The 18331-nt window shown below is 40.3% G+C and overlaps 1 protein-coding gene across 1 annotated transcript in view; it reads right to left on the bottom strand.

Moving 5' to 3' along the window:
• The window catches only part of DNAH6 (dynein axonemal heavy chain 6), a 319440-nt gene that overhangs the window by 51519 nt on the left and 249590 nt on the right, over nucleotides 1-18331 (bottom strand). The window contains exons 63-64 of the mRNA XM_066267533.1: nucleotides 10550-10719; nucleotides 4116-4306 (exon numbers count right to left, since the gene is read on the bottom strand). Coding sequence (XP_066123630.1) covers nucleotides 4116-4306; nucleotides 10550-10719 — 361 coding nt within the window. The remainder of the gene's footprint in view (nucleotides 1-4115; nucleotides 4307-10549; nucleotides 10720-18331) is intronic.

The raw sequence follows: 18331 nt of genomic DNA, 5'->3' as shown, positions 1-18331 counted from the left end.
GAAGAATATACCTTGTTCTTGGTTAGGAAGAATAAATATAATTAAGATGGCTATATTACCCAAAGCAATATACAAATTTTATGCAATTCCCATCAAACTTCCAATGACGTTTTTTAAAGAAATAGAGCAAAAAATCATCAGATTTATATGGAAGTATAAAAAACCCCGAATAGCCAAAGCAATCCTAAAGAAAAAGAATGAAGCTGGGGGCATTACAATACCTGACTTCAAACTATATTATAGGGCCACGACAATCAAAACAGCATGGTATTGGCAGAAAAATAGACACTCAAACCAATGGAACAGAATAGAAAGTCCAGAAATAAAACCACATATATATAGTCAAATAATTTTTGATAAAGGGGCCAAGAACACACAATGGAGAAAAGAAAGCCTCTTCAATAAATGGTGCTGGGAAAACTGGAAAGCCACATGCAAAAGAATGAAACTCGACTACAGTTTGTCCCCCTGTACTAAAATTAACTCAAAATGGATCAAAGATCTAAACATAAGACCTGAAACAATTAAGTACATAGAAGAAGACATAGGTACTCAACTCATGGTCCTGGGTTTTAAAGAGCATTTTATGAATTTGACTCCACAGGCAAGAGAAGTGAAGGCAAAAATTAATGAATGGGACTACATCAGACTAAGAAGTTTTTGCTCAGCAAGAGAAACTGATAACAAAATAAACAGAAAGCTAACTAAATGGGAAATGATATTTTCAAACAACAGCTCAGATAAGGGCCTAATATCCAAAATATACAAAGAACTCATAAAACTCAACAAACAAACAAACAATCCAATAAAAAAAATGGGAAGAGGATATGAACAGACACTTCTCCCAGGAAGAAATACAAATGGCCAACAGATATATGAAAAGATGCTCATCATCTTTAGCTATTAGAGAAATGTAAATCAAAACTGCAATGAGATACCATCTCACACCTGTTTGATTACCTATTATTAACAAGACAGGTAATAGCAAATGTTGGAGAGGCTGTGGAGAAAAAGGAACCCTCATCCACTGTTGGTGGGAATGCAAAGTAATACAACCATTATGGAAGAAAGTATGGTGGTTCCTCAAAAAACTGAAAAGAGAACTACCTTATGACCCAGCAATCCCTCTACTGGGTATATACCCCCAAAAACTCAGAAACATTGATACATAAAGACACATGCAGCCCCATGTTTATTGCAGCTTTGTTCACAGTGGCCAGGAAATGGAAACAACCAAAAAGCCCATCAATAGATGACTGTATAAAGAAGATGTGGCACATATACACTATGGAATACTACTCAGCCATAGGAAATGATGACATCAGATCATTTACAGCAAAATCGTGGGATCTTGATAACATTATACGAAGCGAAATAAGTAAATCAGAAAAAACCAGGAACTGCATTATTCCATACGTAGGTGGGACATAAAAGTGAAACTAAGAGACATTGATAAGAGTGTGGTGGTTATGGGGGGGGGGGAGGGGGGAAAGGGAGAGGGAAAGGAGGAGGGGGAGTGGCACAAAGAAAACTAGATAGAAGGTGACAGAGGACAATCTGACTTTGGGTGATGGGTATGCAATATAATTGAATGACAAGATAACCTGGACTTGTTATCTTTGAATATATGTATCCTGATTTATTGATGTCGCCCCATTAAAAAAATAAAATTATTTAAAAAAATAGAAAAAAAATACTGATTATTTTGATTACAAATTTAAAATATGTTCTTTAATTAAAACATTTAAAAACATTTTATTATATTTCTCCAATATTATATAGCTTTTCTATAACTATATATTAGTTTCTGTGACCCATCCATATTGATATACTGTACTGGTTCTAATTTATTCATATTCATGGCTATATTGTATTCAATTTTATGAATATACCACAATTTATATAATCATTTTTAGATGAAAATTATGGTTGTTTCCAGTTTTTTCTGTTATTATAAACAATATTTTAATAAATATTCTTTTTTAAATTGACCTTTCTTATATACATTTTATTTTTTTAGAGAGAGAGAAAGGGTAGGAGAGAGAGAGAGAGAGACATTGATTTGTTGTTCCACTTATTTATGCATTCATTGGTTGATTTTTTTTTTTGAGAGAGAGAGAAAGAGAGGAAAGGAGAGAGAAGAGAAGCATCAACTTATAGTTGCAACACTTTAGTTGTTCACTGATTGCTTCTTATACGTGCCATAACCCTAGGGCTCAAGCTGAGCCAGTGACCCCTTTCTCAAGCCAGTGAGTGACCTTGGGATCATGTTGATGACCCCATGCTCAAGCTGGATGAGTTGGTAACTTCAGGGTTTCAAACCTGGAACCTCAGTCCCAGGCTGACACTCTCTCCACTGTACCACCACCAGTCAGGCACAAATGTTTTTGGACATGGCTCCTTGTACACATGTAACTGATTTTATTCTAGGATTCAATTTCAGTAGTGAATTGTTGGCATATTAGGGATGCCATCTTCAACTTTAATATACTGTCAAATACTCTTCAAAGTGATTTTAACCAATTTTTCACTCCTACTTACAGAGTTTCCATTGCTCCATATCTTTGCCACTATATTGCAACTTGATATGTATGAAATGATACTTCCTTATGGTTTTAATTTGTTGTTTTCTAATAGCTAGTAAGGTTGGACATCTTTTCAATTTCTTATTAAACATTTAGGTTTCTTTTTCTGAGAACTTCCCATTAATATTGTTTGTCTTTGTTCCTACTGAATTGCTTTCTTTTTTGTTATTTATTCACAATAGCTCTTATTAGTTCTGTATACAAATTTTTTGTTTGAACTCAAGAACCAAAGACAATGAATGTCTAGGACCATTTGATGGTTAAATTGATGTGTCAATCTGGCTGGGCCACGTGGTTTCCGACTTGGCCAAACATTATTGAGTCTGTGAAGGTGTTTCTAGATTATATTAACAATTGAATGGTAGACTGAGTAAATCAAATTGGCCTCCTTAATATGGATAGGTCCCTTCTAATCAATTGAAGACCAGAATTGAATCAAAGGCTGAGTATAAGGTAACTCCTTGCCTAAGTGTTTGAGCTGGGACATTGGTCTTTTCAGGCCTTTGAATTAAGACAGATACATAGGCTCTTTTTGGGTTTTGAGCCAGCTGGCATTCAGAATGGAATTTATACTATTGGTTCTTCTGGTTTTCAATCCTTTGGACTTGGTCTGGAACTATACATCGGCTCTACTGGGTTTCCTGCATGCTGATTGCAGATTTTGGGTCTTCTCAACGTTTATTATCATGTAAACCCATTTCATTCATATATATATAATACTATATACATATTATATATATATTTATACACACACATTATCAGCTCTGTTTCTCTAGAAGCCTAACAGACAACAATCTCCAAATGAACAGATGAAATCCATCATCTTGCAATTGACAGTCCAGAGACCAGACCAGACCAGCTAGTCCACACAGGGGCCTGTCAGAATGGAGCTTACCCCATAGATGGAAAACCCCTATACTCCCTTGACCCCCTGTGGTCTTGTGTACTTTCCTATCCATCTGGACACCGTCTTGGGGAGGAATGGGGGAAGAAGGAGAAGTCAGGAAGACTGAGCTTTTATGAGAAAGAAATCTAATCAGCTTACCCTGGAGACATTTAAGTCAGAAAAAACATAAAAATGCAAATGCACAAGTTTAAAATTCCCTCTGGCCCCACTGCCTAGCAGAGTAGAAGGTCATATGAAAGATGAGATTAATACAACATAGAGAGCAATGGGTTTTTTTTCTTTTTTTTTGCACATTTGCACATAGAGCGTAAACTACAGTCCTTTTACAATTACAGTAAAACCATTTTAAATAACAGGTAAGTGTTAATCACTGTTCCACTAGATTATCATACTTCAACATTTTAAACAATCTCTCCTCTCTCATGAAATGTACACCTGATTTTATAATTGCTGACCCCATTTTAACAGCATATTTAGCTAAATATTACTATATCTTAGTCTATTTAATAAGGGATACCTGCATGTAGGAAGGAACTCATGCTCCACAGAGGGAACAAAAAGGACAAATTGTAAAGGAAGATATGTGTTCATATGAGTTGTTAAAACTGCACAGGTGACCTTACCGATCTGAATACCCGCTGTCCCGGGCAAACCTCTGAAATGCGCCCATGGGATCTGAGCCTGTGCTTAGGATAAACACTAGGGGAATGTTGAATGACATGTCTTGATACAAAGTTGGCAGGTCCATAGGTGGTGCCTCTACAAAGCGTTTTCCAAGATTTTCTATTACAAAGTCTGTAAGAGCAAAAACTACCTGTAAGATGAAAAGAAAAACATTTAAAGAATGTGTTAAATGTTGGAGAGGCTGTGGAGAAAAAGGAACCCTCATTCACTGTTAGTGGGACTGTAAAGTAGTACAACCATTATGGAGGAAAGTATGGTGGTTCCTCAAAAAACTGCAAATAGAACTACCTTATGACCCAGCAATCCCTCTACTGGGTATATACCCCAAAACTCAGAAACACTGATATGTAAAGACACATGTAGCCCCATGTTCATTGCAGCACTGTTCACAGTGGCCAAGACATGGAAACAACCAAAAAGCCCTTCAATATAAGACTGGATAAAGAAGATGTGGCACATATACACTATGGAATACTACTCAGCCATAAGAAATGATGACATCGGATCATTTACAGCAAAATGGTGGGATCTTGATAACATTATACGGAGTGAAATAAGTAAATCAGAAAAAAACAAGAACTACATGATTCCATACATTGGTGGAACATAAAAACGAGACTAAGAGACATGGACAAGAGTGTGGTGGTTACCAGGGGTGGGGGGAGGGAGGACATGGGAGGGAGGGAGGGAGAGAGTTAGGGGGAGGGGGAGGGGCACAGAGAACTAGATAGAGGGTGGCAGAGGACAATCTGACTTTGGGCGAGGGGTATGCAACATAATTTAATGACAAAATAACCTAGACATGTTTTCTTTGAATATATGTACCCTGATTTATTAATGTCATCCCATTACCATTAATAAAAATTTATTAAAAAAAAAAAAAGAATGTGTTAGTTGAGTATCTTTATAATTTTATCCTATTTACCATTCAAATTCTCAGAGGTTGGTACCCTGCCTTTTAAACTCATTCTCTCTTGATTAGGTACATTTCTTCCTATAGATCAGTTTGGTGGACTTGCACACTGCATAACTGATGACAGCCATGGTTCTCACGACTTTACTGAGCAGGATGGACTACTGGACCATCTATGAACATGCTGTTCCCGTTCTCACTTTCTTTTGTTCCATCCCTCTTGCATTCTCATGGACTTTGCTTTCAGTCCTCCTCTGTCTCTTTCTGCATTATCATCTCTCCCTCTCTGTTACCTCCCTATCATCATACAGTTAGGCTCTACTGTCTCCTTTTCTTAAAACCCAAACCACAGCCTTCCTTTGCTTGCAGTCTCCTCTCAGCTACTATTTCATTCCTTTGCTCCCCATTCATAAGCCAGTTTCTCAGAACTGACTCCGTATACTGTCTCACCATTTTCATCCCTCATTTACTCATCAGCCTCTTCTGACCTCTCTTTGGAACCAGCCTCCGCCCTGATGCTCATACCCCTGCCTAGGTGTTTCCTACACCAGTGTGCTTCCTTCACTGATCTCACCTTAGCCAACTTACCCTTTGTTGCTCTTGCAGACCCTCTCTTTCTCCATAGCCCACATGAAACCTTTGAGATAGAAAAAGGTGTCCCTTTTCAAGATACTTATGCCAGAAAACTGTTATGATAAATATACAAACCTAACCCACATTATCTATATTGTGGATGGATGCCTTACAGGAGGTCCAGTGCACGTCTCTTACGGCAGCAGGCAGCAGCCTGGCCATGATGCCAGCCCTCCACTGGATGCTGACAACACCCAGTCAAAACAAGTCTTATCATATTTTTGTTGTTGTTTGAGGGTGGGGGGCATCCCAACCTGGTTCGGGGTCAGGGATTTGGATGGCACCCCTATGTGGCCAGGCTGGGAATAGATGTTTACATGCTTGCCCACTTAAGTGAGGCTACATTGTGGTGCTAATTATTATTATTATTTTTTAATTGAGTGAGAGCAGGAGAGGCAGAGACAGATTCCTGCATGTGCCCCAACTGGGACCCACCGGCAACCCCTGATGGCCCCATCAGGGGCCATGCTCGCAACTGAGCTATTTTTTTAGTGTCTAAGGTAGAGGCTCCACGGAGTCATCATTATTGTTTGGGGCCAATGTGCTCGAACCAATCAAACCATAGCTGCGGGATGTGGAGGGGGAGAGAGAAAGTGAGAGAGAGAGAGAGAGAGAGAGAGAGAGAGAGAGAAGGGAGAAGGGGAGGGGTGGAAAACAGATGGTGGCTTCTCCTGTGTGCCCTGACTGAGAATTTAACCCAAGACATCCACACGCCAGGCTGACAGTGAGCCAACTAGCCAGGGCCAATCCTCTTTCTTTAACAAAAAAAATTATTTGTTGAATTGAGGTGATATTGGTTATAAAATTATGTGTTTCAGGTATACAAGTCTATAATACATACTTCGAGTATTTTTTTTGTTTTATGATAGAGATAGAGAGAGGGACAGATAGGGACAGACAGACAGGAAGGGAGAGAGATGACAAGCATCATTTCTTCATTGCAGAACCTTAGTTGTTCATTGATTGCTTTCTCATACGTGTCTTGACTAGGGGGCTACAGCAGAGCTTGTGACCCCTTGCTCAAGCCAGTGACCTTGGGCTCAAGCCAGCAACATTGGCTTCAAGCCAGCAACCATGGCTTCAAGCCAGAAACCTTTGGGCTCAAGCCAGTGACCATGGGGTCATGTCTATGATCCCATGCTTAAGCCAGCGACCTGTGCTAAAGTTGGTGAGCCTGCACTCAAGCCAGTGACCTCGGGTTTTCTAACCTGGGTTCTCCAGATCCCAGTCTGATGCTCTATGCACTGCACCACTGCCTGGTCAGGCTTACTTTGAGTATTTTTAATTGGAGTTTCATCTTAAGGTCCAAACATGCATTTCTGAAGAAGGCTGCATTTGCATGCAAGATTGCAGTATCTTACACAAGCCACTGTGTTGGAACATCCTTTTTCTCTCAAAGGAGCAGTTGACTCTACGATGTAGAAGCACTGGACACCTAATAGGCCCTGAGAACAATAAGCTGGTTACCTTGAACTCCCTCATCACAGAGCTCTTGTGTCTGGTCTTGTTCTAAGGCTTCCTCAGGTTCTCTTTTTCTCTGGGCAGAGAACCTACTTCTTCAGAACTTGGGTTCTTACTCTAGAACCTCAATTTTCTTAGCCACTCATTCTCTGTAATCAATACTAGGGCGAGAGTTGTCCCTAAGTGCCTTGATGTGTGTATCTAATTGGGAGGAGGTATAGCTTGTATCTTCTCTTCAGAATGATTTTTTCAGTGGTTTTGACTGATTCAGGTCACTATCTTTTCTGGAATACATATCTAGCTTTTCATTTCTGAAACCTGATCTAGTTTCTAGACTCCTCCATGTTGATTTGTAAAGCAAATATTGTTTGGTAGTATAACACAGGTAAGTTTTTTGATAAAATATTTTAATGAGAATTTTTAATTAATATTCTGTTTATGTCTAACTGTATCTATCATGTGTAGCTTCGATCACACTTGGAGAACTGTCCTGAGTCATGGTATTGAAGAATGTGACAGGCATAAAAACATTTTTTATTATGAAAATTTTAAGCATTTATGAAATTAGAGAATAATGAACCAAATGTTTTATACATTTGCAATATTTATCAAGACACAGCCAATCTTGTTTTATTGATATATCCATCTACTCCCCCCATTCCTCAGGATTATTTTAAAGCAAATATCATGTGCCATATTACCTCATGCTTCAGTAATCCAATATACCATATTTCCCCACATATAAGATGCATCATTTTCCAAAAAATTGCGGGCCTAAAAACTGGGTGTGTCTTATACAGTGGTTATGGCATTTCAAATGCCATAGATAGAACTGAGGATGAGGCAATATAAGAAGACAGCGATTCATCATCAAACACAGATGAGGACAAGCTAATGGATGGCAGTTTTGACAGTGATGAGGAGTTGTATGAATTCTGTGATGAATAAAACTTGAATTCAATAACTTTATATAATACTTTTTTTTTTCTTCAAATTTTGGGCCCCAAAATTAAGGTGTGTCTTATACATGGGAAAATATGGTATTTCTCTACAAGATTATTTTTATATATTTTATTTTTTATTTTTTGTATTTTTCTGAAGTTAGAAGGGGGAAGCAGTCAGACAGACTCCTATATGCACCCAACCTGGATCCACCCAGCATGCCCACCAGTGGGGTGTTGCTCTGCTGCAATTGGAGCCATTCTAGTGCCTGAGGTGGAGGCCATGGAGCCATCCTCAGTGCTCGGGCTAACTCTGCTCCAACAGATCCTTGGCTGTGGGAAGGAAAGAAAGAGATAGAAAGGAGAGGGGGAAGGGTGGAGAAGCAGATGGGCACTTCTCCTATGTGTCCTGGCCGGGAATCAAACTTGGGACTTTCACACGCCACACTGACACTCTACCACTGTGCCAACCAGCCAGGGCCAAGATGAGGACTTTTTAGAAAACAATAACCACAGTCTCATAATCACATCTGAAAAATTAATAGTTATTCCTAAATATCATCAAATATAAAGTCAATGTTCATCTTTCCCTAATTAAATTACAAATGACTCTATATGTGTGTTTAAATACAGTATGTTTAAATCAGTGCTTAAACAAAGTTTATACATAGAGGTTGATTTGTCTAAATCTAATCTATGAGTTTCGTCCTTTCTCTCCATTCCTCCTTGCAAAACAAACAAAAACAAAATATGTTGTTAATGAAACTAGATTGTATGTCTTGCAAAATTTCTCATAGTCTAGAATTTTCTAGCCTTCTTTCCATTACACATCTGTTCCAGTGATTTATCAGCTGCGTGCTAGGCATTGTTTTGTCCCTATCTGAGGTGGCACAACCCAGGTTCAGGATCAATGTGGCCATCCAACATTCTAACCTCATAGTTCTTTGACCTTTGACTCCAACGGGATCTCTTCCTCAGTCACCCACACTCATGGCCAGTTTCAGGACATTGTCACCACTTGGAACCATTCTTAGAATTTTTAACTCAACTTTGATCACAACCTCTCTTCCATCTTCTATTTATGCTACATCTCTAATCCAACTCCATCTGCTCTGAAAGAAATTCAAGGTCTTTCCTTTTCTACTAGTTTATAAGCCCTTTTTTTTAGATCTCTTCCTTTTTCTGGAATGGCTTTACCAACAGTTGAATGGCCTTGCATCTTCTATGCCCTTATTGAAATAATCTGTAGCTCAGGTCAACTCCACAATTTAGCATTCTTACAGAGATGGAAGAAAATGCCACATTAGTATCTTCTAACTATGCTTTGTCTTTCTCCAGTTAGTTTTCTCTCTCATCTTTCAAAGGAGCAACCCCCATTTTTCTCCAATGCCTCCTGACTCTCATTACTTCAATTTTCAGCAAGTAACATAACTCCTTTCTTACCAGTTAAACCAGGAATTATATCTGTACATATATAAAAACTAGGACTGTCTTCAGTACTTCATTTATTCTATTGGTAATGTTTGCTCTGTTAAAACTCCATCCTTCCTTGGTTTCCATGTCACTTTATCCTCCTGTTATTCTTCTTGGCCCCTGAATATTCCCTCTCATGGGATCCTCATCCTTTCTTTCTGCCCTTTAAAAATTGGTGCTCCTCAGGGTTTCGTCTGTTGCCTACCTGCTCTCCCTTACTCTATTATTTGTTATTCCTTTACAATTTCAACAACTCCCATGGTTTTTCTTCTCAACTCAGAGCTATGATTCCCACACCTTTACTTCTAACCTATATTTCTCTGTAGAGTTTTCTGTCCACATATAAATTGGTCCCCAGATTGCTATCTACTCTGATAGCTGGCAGGCACCACAGACTCAGTGATATCTTTCTCTGACATGTTTCTTTTTTCATATTTGCTAAGCTGTTTACACAACTATCCCCTTTGGCAACTAAGCAGAAACTCGTAGCTACACCAATTACCTCATGTCCATGTGCCCCTCCATCTCTTCAATCCACTATCTCCATGCTAATTCAGGCTGTCATCACTGCTTGCATAGATAGACTACTTCAATAGTCTTCTAACTAGTCTTGGTGACTATGTGCTGCCAAGATCTGAAATGGGCATCAATTTCCTGCTAATGCCTCCAGCTGACCCCTGGCTCTCTGATAGAGAGCACAAGTCCCCTAACGGTGCACGCTAGGATGGATGGGTTCAGGACGGTCCTCCAGCCTTTTCTTTCATTGTTTTCTGCATAATATATTATGTTCTGTTAATCATAAAGGGTCTCTGTTTTTTAGACTCACCTTCCAAACTAAAATTGGCCATTGTTATTCTCTAAACAAATCTAATCAGTCCATGAATAATAATTAGCTGGTGAGCTTTAATAGAAATAGTTATAACACAGTCCTTTAATTTAAAAAATAACTTACCTTTTCTTCTTTACAACATTTAATGAGAATTAGCTTATGGAAAGAATTTAATGATGAAAGCCAAGGATCACGGCCTTTGGCCTCATCTTCCTGTGTCTTGAGCTGCTGCTCTCCCTCCATTTTGGGATAGCCATCCCATTCTTGTGGGTTAATGTAAGTCTCAAAAGATCCTTAAAACATAATTTAAAAAGAGGCCTTAATTAGAGTTGTTTGACTTTGCAATTAAACAAACATATTTGGTAATTTAAAAACCACTACATTCAGAGACAAGATGGCGCTGGAGTAGGCAGACGTACCAATATCTACCTCCCAGAACCAAAGTGGATTACAAACTAATTTTATGAACTATCATCTGGAAAAACCAACTTTGGACTAAACTAAGAGGACTCTTTAACCAAGGCTGAAGAAACCACACAGAGACTGGTAGGAAAAGCGGAAACGGGGAAACGCGGAGAGGGCTGCCCAGCTCCCCGGAGCGAACGGCAGCAGGGAGAGACTCACGTGGCGGAAAGTGAGTTTAGCAGAGAGGGAAGGGTCCTGAGCCCCAGGAACAAAGCCCCAGCCTGCAGCCCCAGAGCGCAGAAGAGGCATAAGGACAGTGTTTAGCTGGAAACAAGTCAGGATACTGTTTTTGAGAAAGAGTCTGATTTCTCAGACCCAGGATCCTTCTTAAAGGGACCGCGCAGAACATCTCTCTCATAACCACCCACCCGGGGCTCCTGGGGACGGGGGGAGAGAGGAGAGGACCAGAGTAACAGGAAGAGAGTGTAATCTAGGAGGAACAGGGAGAAGCATTTTGGGAGATAGCCACCCTAACCCCTGGGATGAGTCACTCCCCAAAGCTGAAGTGAATATTTCCCCTGGAACCAGCAATACCAGCAAAGGGAAGCAGGAGAGCAGCCAAACAATTTCCCCCACGGCACTCAGAGCAGAGTCGCATAGAAGGAGGGAGCTTTCGGGTCTACAGTAGTGAGTCTTAGGGTCCAAGCTGCAACGCCCCCACCCATGCGGCTGAGGGCGCACTGGAGGGCAGGAGGCAGCGGGAGACAAAAGTGCGGTTCTGCTGACAGGGGCGGAAACCAGCTGACCACCACTCAGCTCAGGTGTGAGCTCAATCTTGCCTGGCTGGGGAGAAAGGGGCGTGCAAAAGCGGTCAAGCTCAGCTGCCAGCAGCCTGTAATCCAGCCTGTGGGGAAAAGGGCGGGAACCCTGGAAAGGGTGGAGACCAGCTCCTGAGCAAGGGCAGAGAAGCACAGCCTTGCCCTGCCCATGCAACCCAGGCTTGCGGTCTGACTTGGTAGCTGGCTCCTCCCGTGGGGGTGGAGCCAAAAGCCCAGAAGAGGTGGAGTTCCGCTACTGAGCTGAGCTTGGGAACGTAGTCCTGCCCGGTGGTAGAGCCAAGGCTAGCAGCCATTCCTTGAGTGGGCTCCTCCTGCAAGGGCAGGGCGAAAGCCTGGAAACAGGCGGAGACCCGCAGCTGAGCAAAGGTGCTCACTAGTGCCCTCAGGACCAAGCATAGTGTTACACACGGGGGCAGGGCAAAGGCCAAGGCCACCAACGCTTGTGCACCTGAGCACGTGATCACAGCCACTCCCGTGAAGAGAAAATGCGGAGGCAGAGAAATACAACACAAATAAACCAAGAGAAATTTCCAGAAAAGGATCTAAGTGAATCAGATATAACCAAATTACTGGATGCAGAGTTAAAAATAACGATTGTTAGGATGCTCAAAGATATCAGAACAACCATAGATGGCCATTACGAAAACCTAAATAAAGAGATAACAAATATAAAAAAGGACATTGAAATTATAAAAAAGAATCAGTCAGAAATGACAAATACAGTATCTGAAATAAAGAATACAATGGAAGGAATTAAAAGCAGGATGGATGAAGCAGAGTATCGAATCAGTGAGTTAGAGGACACAATAAATAAAGGCACGGAAGCAGAGCAGAAAAAAGAAAAGAGACTCAAAAAGTCTGAGGAAACCCTAAGAGAGCTCTGTGACAACATGAAGAGAAATAACATCCACATCATAGGGGTTCCTGAAGAAGAAGAGAAAGAACAAGGGATAGAGACTTTGTTCAAACATATTATAGTGGAAAACTTCCCCCAATTAAGGCAGGAAAACATTATAAATGTTCAGGAAGCACAGAGAACTCCATTAAGGAGAAACCCAAAGAAACCAACACCAAGACACATCATAATTAAAATACCAAAGCTAAATGATAAAGAGAAAATATTAAAAGGTGCTAGAGAAAAAAAGACTATCACCTACAAAGGAGCCCCCATAAGGATGACTTCTGACTTCTCAACAGAAACACTTGAGGCCAGAAGGGAATGGCAAGAAATATACAAAGTAATGCAGAACAAGAACCTACAACCAAGACTACTTTATCCAGCAAGGCTATCATTTAAAATTGAAGGAGAAATAAAAAGATTTACAGACAAAAAAAAAAACTCAAGGAATTCACTGAAACCAAACCAAGGCTGCAAGAGATGCTAAGGGACCTGTTGTAAACAGATCAAAGGAAAAAAAGAATATAGCAAAAGAGGAATACAGTTTCAAAGAAAAAAAATGGCAATAAACAATTACATATCAGTAATAACCTTAAATGTTAATGGATTAAATGATCCAATCAAGAGACATAGGGTAGCTGCGTGGATAAGAAAACAGGACCCATACATATGCTGTCTACAAGAGACACACCTTAAATCAAAAGATGCATACAGACTGAAGATAAAAGGATGGAAGAAAATATTTCACGCAAATGGAAATGAAAAAAAGCTGGGGTAGCAATACTTATATCAGACAAAATGAACTTTAAAACCAAGACCATAGTTAGAGATAAAGAAGGTCACTACATAATGATAAAGGGAGAAATCCAAAAGGAAGATATAACCATTATAAATATCTATGCACCTAATATAGGAGCACCTAAATATATAAAGCAGACTTTGATGGACTTAAAGGGCGAGATCAACAGCAATACTATAATAGTAGGGGATTTCAATACCCCATTAACATCATTAGATAGATCCTCAAGAAAGAAAATCAACAAAGAAACAGCAGACTTAAAGGACATATTAGATCAACTCGATTTAATAGATATCTTCAGAACTTTTCACCCTAAAACAGCAGAGTATACATTCTTTTCAAGTGCTCATGGTACATTCTCTAGAATAGACCACATGTTAGGGCACAAAAGCGGTCTCAACAAATTTAAGAAGATTGAAATCATATCAAGCACTTTCTCTGATCACAATGGCATTAAACTAGAAATCAACCACAATAGAAAAATTGAAAAACATTCAAACACTTGGAAACTAAATAGCAGGTTGTTAAATTATGAATGGATTAAGAATGATATCAGACTCCACAGATGACGTCAGAGTAATGGCAGGGTAGGAAGTGATACCGATAAATCTCCCCCAAAACTCAACAAGATCTTCAACCAGAAACAGAAAAACCTATTCTTGGAGCCTCCAGATGTTTCGCAATACACCCGAAGGTATGGTCGAGCAAAAAATTGGCTAAATATATAACCAAACCCCGAAGGAAATAGGGAGTAAGAAATGCTTCGCCTTCCTCACTAACCTAAACAGGGCGGCTTTCTCTGGTAACTGTGAATATAGAAACTGAGGCGGGCAAAGGGGGTGAATACATCCAGGCCGTGGCACAAATGGCCGAACCAGGCTGTGGCACGAAAATCAAAGCCGAGGAAAAACTGATCCTGTGGCAACCCGGGCAATACAAGCTAACACTCGCGCCAAACCCAAACAAAGAAAGACAAGCGGAGCGGCCATTTTACCCGGTCTCCTGGTCAGCATGCGTGCAGTTAGTGGGCGAGAGATTTCTTCCTAGGCCCCGGGAGTGGGTGCCCCTGTTGCCCCATGGAGAGGCAGGGTCAGAGGCCTTTCTGTGGGCTGAGGGCAGAGTCTCTGGGCAGCCCCAGCGCCCTGGAAAAGCCACGCACGGGAGGGAGTAAGAACTAATTCCAACGGTGGAGATTTTCTGTGCTGGAGGGGGTTTCACTCAGAGGGAAACGCAGCCGGCCTCATATCCTGGTTTGCGCGCGCAGAGAGTGAATGAGAGATTCCTCCGAGTGCCTCGGCAGTGCGCGTCCGTGTTATCGCACAGAGGGGCAGAGTCAGGGCCTTTGTGTGGGCCAAAGCGGAATCTCGGGCCGCCCCAGTGCCTTGCAAAAGCCGCGCACGGGGACGGAGCGAGACTCAATTCCAACGCTGCAACTTTTCCCTGCAGTTGGGGGTTTCACTCAGAGCATGAGACTGCTGGCCAGATATCCTGGTCGCAGACAGTGAGTGAGAGTTTCCTCCAAGCGCCCCGGAAGTGGGCGCCCGCCTGTGTTACCGGACAGAGTGGCAGAGCCAGAGGTCTTTGAGTGGGCAGAAAACCCGCCTGATTATGCTAGCAGCTCTGACTGACTGAGCCTTACCCAGAGCCCTGTGCTGAGTGGAAATAGAGTGGGGAGTTGCCAGCTCTTTGAGCCTCTTACTATCCAGGCAGAGGCAGCAGCAACCCCATAGCTGGATAATCAGGCTACTAATTGAGGAAGAAAAGACTAGGAGAAAGGCCCCAGGAACACGGACTCTCTCACTGTCGGAGCCTATAAATGCTAATGAGCCTCGACTGCCAACGAGACTAAAGCACAATACATGACATTGCCATAGAGACTTATCAACTGCAAACCTCTACCTGAGCGTGCCAAAGGGGCAGAACCCGGGGTACAGAGTCACTGACCAGGAAGAGGGAGAGAAAAGAAAAAGCAAAAAGATAACCTCTCAAAATCAAGAATAATCTGCAGACTTTATAACCTATCCCATTTTATTATATTTGTTTGTTAGTTTCTCTTATCTTCATTCTTTTTTTTTTTTTTTTTTTTTTACATGGGCAGAGATAGACAGGGACAGACAGACAGGAACGGAGAGAGATGAGAAGCATCAATCATCAGTTTCTCGTTGCGCGTTGCGACTTCTTAGTTGTTCATTGATTGCTTTCTCACATGTGCCTTGACCGTGGGCCTTCAGCAGACTGAGTAACCCCCTGCTGGAGCCAGCGACCTTGGGTCCAAGCTGGTGAGCTCTTTGCTCAAGCCAGATGAGCCCACGCTCAAGATGGCGACCTCGGGGTCTCGAACCTGGGTCCTTCCGCATCCCAGTCCGACGCTCTATCCACTGCGCCACCACCTGGTCAGGCTTATCTTCATTGTTGATACTTTTTTTCCTCCTCCAATTTGGCCGATTAACTCTCTGATGGTCTTACTCTCTCCTCTCCTTGAACTACACTACCCATAAGTGTTACATCTCCCATTATCTTTTCTCTTCTCTTCCTTTCTCTCAATGAGGGTTGCACTCCAAAACCCTTAACTCTCTCTCTCTCTCTCCTTTCTTTTTTCTTCTTTTAGTGGTTCCCTCTTTTTTTCTCTCTCTCTCTCTTTCTTTTCTCCCCCTATATTAGTTTCTTCCTTTCTCCTTTACATCTCCTCTCATTCAAACCTCAATAACAAACAAATTATCTTATCTGGGACTCAAACTTATGTTTGTGGCATTTTGGGGTTTTTTTACTTCACCTTTCTAACTCACTAGCAGTGCTCCCATCCCTGGCTCTCCATATTATTTAGTTCTTGTTCCACTAAATACAATAGTAATTTTTTAATTTGTCCCCCCCCATTTTTCCATTTTCCTCTTATTCCTCTCATCATAACTCTTAGACAACCAACACCTAAAAGCAAATCATTTTATTCTTGACCCAAATTTTTTCCTTATTTGATTTTTGTGGGTCCATAAGCTCTTTTTTTTTTCTTTTTCTTTTTTTTTTGCCCCTTTATTACTTTTCCCCAATTCAGGACCTCCATCACAGGCATTGTTTGTTATAATTCACAGTTCACCACAAGATTTTCTCAAGAAAGAGGGGAGAGGAGAGGAGAGGAAAAAAGGAGGGGGTGAATAATTTCCTTTTTTTAAAATTTTTATTTTATTTTATTTTTCTATATTTCGTTATTAATTTTTTTTAAAAAAACAACTCTTTTCGATTTTCTATTTTTTATTATTTTTTTATTTTTTTAACTTTTTATTCTTTATTAAATCTCATTAATACTATCAACAAAACCACCCTCAGATGCCATTAAGGAAGAGAAAATCGAATATCATGGATACAAAAGAAAGAGAGGTAACACAGCTAGATGAGAAAAAATCTATGGAGAAAAAATTTAATATATTGGAAACCTTGGAGCTAAATGACAGAGAATTCAAGATAGAAATCCTAAAAATCCTCCGAGATATACAAGAAAACACAGAAAGGCAATTTAGGGAGCTCAGAAAACAACTCAATGAACACAAAGAATATATGTCCAAGGAAATTGAAACTATAAAAACAAATCAAACAGAGATGAAAAACTCAATTCATGAGCTGAAAAACGAAGTAACAAGCTTAGCTAATAGAACAGGTCAGATAGAAGAGAGGATTGGTGAAATAGAAGACAAGCAACTTGAGGCACAACAGAAAGAAGAAGAAAGAGACTCAAAAATTAAAAAAAATGAGATAGCCCTACAAGAATTATCGGACTCCATCAAAAAGAATAACATAAGAATAATAGGTATATCAGAGGGAGAAGAGAGAGAAAATGGAATGGAGAACATACTCAAACAAATAATAGAAGAGAACTTCCCAAGCCTGTGGAAAGAACTAAAGCCTCAAGTTCAAGAAGCAAACAGAACCCCGAGTTTTCTTAACCCCAACAAACCTACTCCAAGGCATATCATAATGAAATTGGCACAAACCAACGACAAAGAAAAAATTCTCAAGGCAGCCAGGGAAAAGAAGAATACAACATATAAAGGAAGGCCCACTAGATTATCCTCAGATTTCTCAGCAGAAACTCTACAAGTTAGAAGAGAGTGGACCCCAATATTTAAAGTCCTGAAAGAGAGGAACTTTCAGCCACAAATACTATACCCATCAAAGGTATCCTTCAAATATGAAGGAGAAATAAAAACATTCACAGATACAGAAAAGATGAGGGAACTTATCATCAGAAAACCCCCACTCCAGGAATTACTAAAGGGGGTTCTCCAATCAGATACAAAGAACAACAACAACAAAAAAAACAGAGCCACAAGTAAAACCTCCAAGAAGAACACAATAAAACCAAATTTAAACTGTGACAACAACAAAAAGAAAGAGGGGGAGAAGATGGAGATTAACAGTAGCAAAGGACGATGGAGTGCAAAAGTACTCACAAAATAGTTCACTACAATGAACAGGGTAGGGACCCTTTTCATTACTCAAAGGTAACCACCATTGAAAAAACCACCACAGTAGCACATGAGATAAAAAAGATAGCAACAGAGGAAAGATGTATGGAATACAACCAAATAAAAACAAAAGATAGAAAAACGAAAGAGAAGGATCAAACAAGACACAAAACTAACAGAAAGCAAGGTATAAAATGGCAATAGGGAACTCAGAAGTGTCAATAATTACACTAAATGTAAATGGATTAAACTCACCAATAAAAAGGCACAGAGTAGCAGAATGGATTAAAAAAGAAAATCCAACTGTATGCTGCCTACAGGAAACTCATCTAAGTAACAAGGATAAAAACAAATTCAAAGTGAAAGGCTGGAAAACAATACTCCAAGCAAATAACATCCAAGAAAAAGCAGGTGTAGCAATACTCATATCTGGTAATGCTGACTACAAGAAAGGAAAAGTACTCAGAGACAAAAATGGCCATTTCAGAATGGCTAAGGGGACACTGA

This window comes from Saccopteryx bilineata, chromosome 3 (genome assembly GCF_036850765.1).
Source record: "Saccopteryx bilineata isolate mSacBil1 chromosome 3, mSacBil1_pri_phased_curated, whole genome shotgun sequence".
Taxonomy (NCBI): Eukaryota; Metazoa; Chordata; class Mammalia; order Chiroptera; family Emballonuridae; genus Saccopteryx; species Saccopteryx bilineata.
This window is presented reverse-complemented; position numbering and strand designations above follow the sequence as displayed.